Source organism: Anopheles nili, chromosome 3 (genome assembly GCF_943737925.1).
Source record: "Anopheles nili chromosome 3, idAnoNiliSN_F5_01, whole genome shotgun sequence".
NCBI classification, from domain to species: Eukaryota; Metazoa; Arthropoda; class Insecta; order Diptera; family Culicidae; genus Anopheles; species Anopheles nili.
Genome location: NC_071292.1, coordinates 55,812,004 through 55,822,335, shown reverse-complemented (window position 1 = coordinate 55,822,335; position 10,332 = coordinate 55,812,004). Strand labels below are relative to the sequence as shown.

Here is a 10,332-nt window from a genome sequence, read left to right as displayed (position 1 = left end):
ACGATTGGAGCCCGGTCCCGTGTCCTGCTGGTCCGATTCTCGAACGACACCGTACTCCCACACAGCGCTCCTGGTTGCGAGTGTGCGGCAAGGATTACGTCATCGTTCCGTGAGGGCGAATCGTCCTTTGCTGGAGCACACCGGCCGCCATCATGGATAAGGCGGAGCTACACCGACGCAGCGGACAGGATCGGCTATTTCGTTGTGTGCGTGCGACTGGGGAAAGTGAATATTTTATGTACATCCTGGAGGCAACCCACGCAGCCATGGGTGGTTGGATTGTGGGGGAATTTGCGTGGGATTGCTGGATGGCTTCTGGCCCGGGCCTCGGTTGGCATCGAAATCCAAGGATTCCGGCCGATCTCAAACACGCCAACACGCCATCCTTGTGGTGGCGTTTGGGAGCACCGAAAGGAGAATAAAAAAGTGAAATGCGTTACATGCGAGTGGCGGGAATAAATAATAAATAAGTCCACTTTGCTCCGAATGGAGCCGCTACAAATCGCTGCCAAAGGGCCTTCGCATCAAACGCCTGCAGGTGTTTTTGGCACCGGTTTGTGAAGGACATTTTATGCAAAACGGTCCCTTCCGGCAACCAACCCCTTTTCCTGGGAAGGCAGCTAGGCGAGTAGTTCAATGTTGAGTGGGAGCAACATAAAAAAAAGAGAGGACACCACAAAAACGATGACAACATTTCGGGCGTACGCAAATGGACCGTTTTTGAGCGGTTAGCTTTTTCGACCACATCTGCCGAATGTAAAATGGCTTCTGGTGATGGAGAATTGGGGCCGGATTTACGCAGAGTTGACCAAAAACTCTAACTGTTCAATGACGTCAGAGAGAGAGAGCAGGAGAGATACACCTTATTGGTCAGGACGACAAACGGGTGAGTGAGCTGAAGCTCCTTAAAAGTGCAATCTACAGGCCGCAGGGCAGAAAGTAGCATTACAGGAAAGTTTTACTGTTTTAAATTGCCATGAATTCGCCCCGTTTGAAAAGGGTTGTAACACAATTCACTTAATCCTGTTTGTAATTAGAAATTTGTCGAAAGTTTTACCAAAGCTCGCAACAAACTTACATTACAATTTAATACGCACAGCGTGTCCTTTTGCGTCCCATCGTATCCAGCTTTATCCAGCTCTTAATCCGGCGTCAAATTAACCCACCGCTTGGACGTGTCTCATAAAAACTGTCACAAGCAGCAGTTAGTGCGCCAGCTGACAGCGAGTGGCTTTTAAAATAGTTAATTCACCACCAGACGCTAGCGATAAGCGGCACCTCCAGGCTGCGAATCCCACCCGCGAGTGACGAACGCAACGCTGTAAAACCATAAAAAAGTAAGCAAATGCATCCCGCGATGATATCGATGACGCAAGTGCACTAGTGGTGCTTGTTTCATAACAACGATATCGCGACCGCAGCGGGTAGATAATGCAAAATCGATAACTATAACACTAACGACAGACGTTTGGTTGGGTGCAGATAAAATAAGTTTCTACTCTAATTGAACATCAAATTAGCGTATTAAGAGTACACCAGAAATCGAGCCAGTGCCTTTGTGACACAATGTTTCAAGCAACTAATGTGCTCCCTTGAGATGTTGTAACAAAACAAGCTTTAGGTAATATATTTTGTACTTGTTATAACACAGCCCCCAAGATCGCCTACACGCCCTTTCGAGTGGCCGGCAATTACTACCATTACGAGGGCCAACGCGAAGGGATTTCGCCTGCCCGGCCCAGATTTATTGATACGACAAATATTGTGCTAGGTAAGTACTCTGAAAGCTTCTCCCTGGCTGCCCGGGTGATAAGAAAGCTTCCGCAACGCCACATGGAGCAAACAACGCGGCGTTTTCAAATGCCGTGCGTCGGTACTCTGGCCATCGACGGTAACCTTCCATATGCCATATGGTTGGCTCTCAAGTTGCGCCGCGAGTTCCGGCCTAGGACAGGGCTTCGGGGTAGATAATCGGCGTAGGTGCCTCATATCGGTGGGCGATAATTGATCCCACTCGTCAGATCGATACCGAAGCCTCCGACAGACGCATTATCGGCGACGGGTTTTGATAAGCCAATCAACGGAACCGTAGTAATCCGCGATACGGAACACTGGTACAAAAATCGGCTCCACCTGAGGTGGCACGGTCAGTGTCAAACGACGTGACCGATCGGTCGTACGGGAAGGTTTTTTTTTATCGACGGGTGAATTAAGTTAGCGACTGCAACGAGTAAACTTTTGATTTGTCTCAACACACTACCGTCGTTTGAGCGTCTTATGAACTAACATGAAAGTAAGTGCATCGTGTTGGAGTGGAAGGAATATGCTTGTGGAATTTCCCACCAAATTGCATCTTATTTGTACCATCAGCATCGGAAATCCTGTTCTCGTGAAATTGCGCGTTATTTCGTGTTGTATCAATGAGCAGTGGAATTCGAGCAGTCTCCGAGCTGCTAACAAAGCATGTATCTTTCGTGTAGAAGCAAATCCAGCGCCTACTTGATTGATTGGACTCAGAAAGTGGTGGAAAATCTTCCAATTTGGGTCGATTGGAATGGTTCGAGTGGTTCTTAAACCGTGGCTTTAAATCACCGTCGGGAATATGCTTTAAGATCGACTCTAGTGACAATCTTATATCATGCAAAACGGTGTCATTATCCAACCGAACCGAGTACCGTGAGCAAACAAAGGACGTCTAACGGGCCACCAATAATTGAAAGCATGCGCCGTGAATGTCTTGCCCAAAGTTTTCCCTTTGTCTCTACAGTCGAAAACAGCACAGCTCGTGGCAATCTTTGGTTAAATAATCATACATTTTATTCCCATTCAGAACAGCTTCTGCCACGAGAAAATGCAAGCAAAGAAAAGAGATCATTTAGTTTCCGAATCACCGAGCCGTGAACCAGCACGAATAACAAACTTACCTACCCAATCAAGAACCGGGATTTCCACATAGATGAGTTGTTTGGCTGCAAATTCATTCGGTTTTTACCGGCAAATGTTGCCAACCGTGGAAAGGTGAAAATATGCACAGGCTCCCAGGAGCAACAATATCGGTCCGATTTCGAGGTACGAGGTGGAAAAGCTGTTGAGCTCAATCCAACCAAATCGTACTCCAGTTCATTGGCTTTGGCCTTAAGCTGTAGCACAAACTAGCTTCATAATATTATCAACATTTTATTTACTTTTCTATGCACTATAAAAATAGTCTCTTAATAGCTATCTAGTATTATACTGAAGCAGATTGTTCAGATATTCGGCATGGTTTTTCACAAACTTTTCACAAAAACATCACCAGTTTTGGGAAATCAGATTTCTGTACTATATTTTCCCTTTTCATAATATTACTTGAGGCTGTAAACTTTTAAAATAAGCCTGTATAATTCTGTTATGAACCTTTAGACTCATGTGCTTTCCCAGTACGACAGCTGCTCTCGTGTAAGCCTCTTAAAACTTTGAGTATTTATAACTTTTGTAGAGTATTTTTTTCAACGGTTATAAGTACTACAGAAACCTACCATGAAAGATCAATATTGTACTGCTATCTAGCATGGCTCCAGGATTTTGCTCTACATTTTGATGTCGTTTGTCATTGAACTAGCAGATCTGGACAAATATTTACCAATGCGCTACTGTTTCCCTATTTAAAGAGCAATGAGTTTCCATTACAAAAGCATCAACCTTCACTCGTCCATTTATCCATCCTGTTGTTCATTACATATAAACCTGTAAACATCCAGCTCTTTTACTATAGTTATCTCAATATTCAGTTGTCATTCGTGCAGCATATTATTAGCAGAACTGTTCAAACATTTACCTACGCCCAACTGGTCCCATATTTAAAGAGCAATGAGGTGATCTTTCCTTGTTGCAAAACTATCAACATTCACCCGTCCAACTGTCCATCCATCCATCCATCCTTCCATTGTTCTTTCCAGTCACCAGTGAACGCTTGTACATAGGCACGGGTTTCCCCGAGTGTCCTGGTTAATTGAATTAAATTATCCACGCCCAATCGTTGACTACAGCGCCGGTATCCTTTTCCCCGTTTCAGCCAGCGGTGACCTTCTGTAGCGTGCTGGGATTGGAGCTTCTGCTCCTGCTGGCAGCAACGCATGCCCACACAGACCAGCTCCTGCCGGGTGCGGCCAATGCGCAGGATCCGGACGCACTGCCCATCTCCGTCGGTCCACCGAAGGATAATACCCAGCAGCAGCCTCCGGTCGACGGCACTATAACGGACGGTAACGCTGGAAAAAGCGTAGTTGTGAATTGGAAGCTGGCCTGCCAACAGCTCTGCAGGTGAGTAGTGTGAGCACTTTTTGGGGTAGAGTGGCACAAATTACCCCCAGGGATGGCCGGGACCGAGCCAAAGTTCGTCCTCCGACGTTTGGTCTGGGCATGGACAGTGAATAGTGACCAGGAAGTGGAGCGTAAATGATTCTGGACGAAGATACCCGCAATGAGCGGCGTTCGCTAAGCGAAGAGTTGGTGTTGATGGGAAAAGTTGGTGAACATTTTCGAGGTGCCGAAGGCCACTAGGGGCCTTTTCCATGTGGTGCGTGTGTTTGTGTATGTGTCGACATTTGTGTGCGGAAAATCTGCCATATTAGATAACACTCTCCACCATTACAGCAAGTGCGTGAAGTGGCGCAGAAAATGGTCATGCCAAGGAATGCCTGGAGATGATTGATCGTTTCAAATTCAATCTGATTCGCTTTTGTGACATGATACAGATTGCTATTGAGTGTGTGAATGGGATTACTCGAATGAAATTGATTTAAGTGACATCAATTATGATAAGTTTTTAATGGCTTCTCAACTCTGAAGCGCCGACGGGGTTTTCCATCCATTCGGTACCGCACATTAACATGCTAATTTTCCAAGCGCTGTGACACGCGTGTTGAAGATTTCATCAGCCAATGTGCTTGCTCCCTTCAAGGAACTTTTCGTATCACATGTTTATGCCTTTTTTCAATCTGCAAGCGTTTGTTATCGTCTACAAATTGAACGGCAATCAGTCGCAATTGCCATCGCTACCGGCCGTCAACCATAAACGGTCGCGTTCGTCTGTGCCAAACGACGATTCCGGGCTACTAAGACGTGTACAGCCTTCCCCGTACCTTGCATGTTGCAGCACATCCTCGTAGCTAGCCATTATAGCGTAGCGTAGACCATTATCAGGCGCCAATGACACCGCTATATTTATTGACACAGTGACCACCAAATAGTTTTGCGCTGAATGTAACTGAGATCAATGTCAACGTGCTCATGTCATTATCATTTCGGGAGATATTGCGGTTTGACTAATTCCGCCATTTTCTTTTCTCTTCTTCGAACAGTGCAGGGCTGGGCGGCCCCACCTGCGGGTCAATATGGCTGCGCACCGATTCCACTACCGACTCGAGCACGCTCCCGGTGGACAAGGACACGCTGGACGGTGTGTGTCCTTCGCTGTGTGGCAACGGTTTGGGTAAGTTGAGCAGATTCAAACGTCCCGATTAAAACCAATTGCAAACAAACCCCGACTGCTTTCGCTCAATGCATAAAGGCGCATTCTTGCCTATAAGACCATGGGTCGAAAGGTCACTCCAATGACGTTGGCCACACGGCCGGCCATAAATCAACCGATAAGTGTATGAGTCGATCGGGGTTCGTTTAATTAGGCTGCATAATCTACGGCAGCTTCTGCTCGATATTGAACTTTAGAGTTCGGAAAGACACTCCCGGCGGGCTGGTATCTAAATCCCCCCAAGCTTAACGATAATGATGTGGGTTTTATTCGATTGCCCGTTTCGCCCCATTTCTCTCGCTCCGGATCGCGGATAAGTCGCCTTTTGGGGTGGCCGATATCGCCCTATAACGTCATAGATTGCGAAAAAAGGCTCGTCGTTTTAGGGAGACTGCGCAAGACCTCCACACCCGATATCTTTGGAATCTTAATCTCATGTTTGCGTGTTCTTCTTCCTTCTTTTTTTTCTCTCAACCAGGTGTATCAAAATGTAACTGCAAAGCTTACAAACCCAAGGCGCAGTTCAACCAGCACCTCATCTGTCAGGCGTTCTGCCAGGTGGTCAACATCCAGCTGAGCGGATGCAGCAGTTGTGACGGAACGGGCCAGGGCATCTTCGGGGCGTTGGAGCCCATCGAAACGACGACGCCGAACTGGGACGAGCTCTGTTCGGTGTTCTGCAAGATGGGCGACGGCGGGACGCTGTGCAATTGTGATTTGCCTCCGTTCTTCTAAGGACGTGCGAGGCATCTCACCCTGATTCGCTTATGGTTTCGTCTATGATTTTGGACCGACAGATGGGTGCCACGAGCAAGAGAGACGGCATAAACACAAGCAACCTTCCTACGCAGTACAAATAGCATGTTCTTTTCTTCCTGAATACGAAAAATACGATGGCCTCGAAAGCGTGGTGGAGGGATGCAAATTTTATCGTTACATATCGCGCGGCCACGCGGTACTGCACGAGTGATCGCCAGTCCGCGTCCGCACAGTTCAGTTTTGGTTCCTTGCGTGCGATCTGCCATGAGTTTGAAGGGTAGGATTTTAAGAGAGTAGGATAAGGAACCGTTTGCGCGGCCATCGGTCAAACATTCACAATGACAAATATCACTCAGAGTGCTTCCAAATCGAAGGTGAGAATGACAAACTCGCAGGCAGCCGCGGTTGCCATGGAGAAATCGTAGGATGCTTTGTCGAAAAGACGGCAGAAAAAAGGCGTCGAGGGCTAGCCAATAGCAACGTAGCACAGTTTGCCAACAGTTACCTAGCGTATGTCTTGATCTAGTTAGGCTTTTGCGTTCAAATGTTTAGTCCCTTCCGGCTGCCACTAGGGGGCTTCCGCGATCGCGTGTCCTGGTGGCAGGGAAAATGGAACAAAGGTCCATAAAAGGTTTTTTCTTCTTTTCCCCATTCGCAAGGACTACGATGGCTGAGGTCCCGGCACCGGAAATAGCTAATGCAAAAACGAAACACCCGTGCGAACCCTAATCCGGTTCCACGGGTTGACGTTTGACTACCCTTCCATGTGTCAATTTGTTTAGGATTAATTCTCTTACGGACCCGCGTTTCAGGTGCGCTGTGTGCGGTGGGGTTTTGCGTACTTTTAAGAATAGTTAATCATCAGTTGAGCGCTGTCTCAAAAATCCTCCCTTCCAGCTAATCAAAATCTCCCATCTTCCCAATTCCCAAATCCACCATCCCTGCTCAAAAGCGTTCGGTTAGCGAGATCCTTCGTTGGATTTCGTTGCAAGCAAACCAAGCGATTGGAACTTCATCGCATCAGTTCATCTCATCATCATCATGGCGGAATCATTGGCGACGGTTCATATAAGAAAGATTCTGACGATTCTTTTCCCAAATTCGAAGCAAGCAACGACAGAATTGCAAAATGCTGTGAAAGACAATAAATACCAAATAAACTATTTGGAAGGAGCACGCGTGTGCGGGAGGTGAAGCGAAAATTAGAATACCCTTACAAATATAACTAAATTAAACCGACACAACAACCAAGCATAACGGCGCTTTAACTGATATCTAAATGTTGTACATGTTTCCCTGTTTCCTGGTGCTGATATAAAGCACTAAGCCGGCGGGGCGACATTCATAAGTGTTACGCGTATTGTTCGTAAACTGTTTGCGCTTTGTTCGGTCGTCAGATTTGCGGTAGGACCTGGTTGCATGAAGAAGCTTAACACAATGATATAATCACCTATGCAACCCCATCTCGATCGTTCTCATCAGACAGTTTACAGACTTGACATCTCTGCAGGGTGCCGATTTCGCTCGATTGATCCACGGGCGGATTGCCGAACAACTCGGTGTACGATAGCATATAAGGCTTCGGTGTCTGCAAATTTTAAGCCTATATAAATGTGTAATCGCCACGTGGTCGGCGTTCCTTAACTGATGTTGATGTATGCTATGTCTGAATAAAGGTGTACATTGATATATCGCCAACAAACCCGAGATATTATTGGTTATTACTGGCTGACTTATAAATCTTTCGCTGTGGTGTAGACTTAATCCTTTCGAAAAATAAAAAATTTTTCCGATATTCAAGAAAGGACCAAAAGGCATAGAAATTTGAAAAGGAAATGTTTTCACATATATCCTTTTAAAAACGGGAAATCTAACCGTAAAAAATGTTAAAAATTAACTGCACTGAAACTAGTAATCTAACGTACATTCAAGGACGAAAGGACATTCAAATTTGAACCCGTAGTTCAATAATTCACATGTGGATGGCTCATTTTCCATCATTAGAGTGCATTTAGTTACATGAGCATCGAAATTGTACGATACTTTTACAAGATGGTAGCATGCAAGTTGGACACAAGCTTGTATGCAAATAACTATTATGCTACGCTATGCTGGATCGATGTAGGCAAAATAAATATAACGGCGACCAAAGGCTATTGAATTTATGCTAAATCTTATAGCACATTCTCAAAGGTAAGTTATCTAATAATTATTTAATGTTTGGAATACATTCCCACCTCAGTTCTTTCTTGAATAAAGGCCATAATCCCAGGGAAGCCGTTTGTTTGATTTGTTATTCTATTAGTATGTTTATTAATAGTATATGTTACACAAGTTTCATTTTTTTAATTAAATTAATGTGTTTCTCTTGTCTCAGACCTTGTTTGCTGGTCTTCCCGATCCCTTGTTTCCCATCTCCTTATGTTAAACGGCACTTATAACTAAAATCCCAAGCACGCCCTGTCTGAAAACCAACTTAAACGCGTTTCATAAAGCACTCTGCCGAATGCTATAGCTCAGGCAACTCAACATGAACACAACTAATTCATGTTTGATTTTCTCGTGTGTATGCTTGTATATATAAAAAATTCTCCATTCTATGGACATCCGGTTCTTACATCCGACAGCGATACTGATTGCACTCAATGGCCACAGGACGGAAGGGAGGGACGGTCGTACAATGCCACCATCAACCCCAGTCAATGTCTGACGAGCTCCACGTTATCCTGCGGCCCCGTCGCACTCGTGCTCTTCTTACTGGACTACTTGGTAGCGAAACAAGTAAATTAACATCCCTAACGCTAGACGCAAGTGACTCTCTGTATGTATAGACAGCTTTGCGGGGTGTTCTGTGCTTTGCTAACAAAATTTGTACTGCCACGAAAGGGAATCTGCTTTTAATGTCACAACTGGGCACTAGCAACTGCAGGTGGCTGAGACGGTGGAGAAGAATACCATCGTTTACACCTCGAACCGGGTTAATTCTCTGGTTCGGTGATTCGATCCAATAAAATGCAGTTCCGCACACTTTCTACGTTCCTTCCTATCTTTTCCTACCTATAAAAATCCTTTCCCTATCCCATTTCCTAACTCATTCCTCGCTTTCATTCCACGCAGACAACTAACTTAAGGAAGGCAACAAGCTAAAGCATTCTTTATCGCGTTTGCGGTGTCTGTTAAATCGATGATAAGCTACAAAACTTAAGTAACAACCGGAAACGAGGGAGTGTTGGACATCTCTGTTCACGCAGAGCATCATTTGCATTCCATGATTTGAAAATTGTTCACGCAGCTTTTTTGTTTACCGACGATACAGTCTCGTCTACCTATTGCGATTAGTTTTGTTAAATTTTATAAGACATCTACTACGGTTCGAGTGGTTGCCGCTAATGGTTTACAGCTATATTCTACTATCCCGTCTATATTGGCAAATAGTGGTACCATGCTCCTTCAGCTCATTCACTCGTTCACACCCTCGTTGGTTCCCGGCGACACAATCCGCTAGTAAGTTCTCACCTGCTACAAGTTATATTGTTTCTCGTTTATGTTATATTAAGTCTTTTTTTCCTACTCTGGGTATACTCGTACAAAAACACAAAACCCCACACACTCCCACAAACGCCCTTTTTCGGGGGCATGCGTACTCGAAAAATGTTCCTGTGTTTCCTTTTCCCGAATCACAAATATTAGTTTAAGTTATTGTATTTTTAATTCATCCACCCTCTCTGACCATGAGGAGACGTGTTCATATTTTTTTCTTAAATTGGAAACGGGGGTTTTTAGTCTATTTTTTTCACCCCTACGGCGGACTGATTGGAATATGCGAACTAGGAAACCTTCCTACCATCTGATCTGTCGCTTCTGATAACCTATTGCGATATTGCTTTGAGAACATGTTGACGAGAGAAACGGGAGAAAACGCTTCGAAGGAAGGCTGGTTAAATATGTTCCAGGGATAGTGGGTTGTTTAAACGCTTGCAACAAATGGTGCGGAAAAGTGACGTGGAAAGTCTATTTCTATCGTTATTTCACTAAACGCCCGCCCTTGTTTGCTTTCATCC

At 45.2% G+C, this 10,332-nt stretch overlaps 1 protein-coding gene across 1 annotated transcript; it reads left to right on the top strand.

Annotated features, from left to right (window-relative positions):
- The first annotated feature begins 2,287 nt into the window (after positions 1 to 2,287).
- On the top strand, positions 2,288 to 7,978 carry LOC128724647 (uncharacterized). Its single transcript, XM_053818370.1, has 4 exons — positions 2,288 to 2,293; positions 4,055 to 4,302; positions 5,343 to 5,473; positions 5,991 to 7,978. The coding sequence occupies exons 1-4, from the start codon at positions 2,288 to 2,290 to the stop codon at positions 6,245 to 6,247; spliced, it is 642 nt and encodes a 213-aa protein (XP_053674345.1). The 3' UTR covers positions 6,248 to 7,978.
- Positions 7,979 to 10,332: the final 2,354 nt, after the last annotated feature.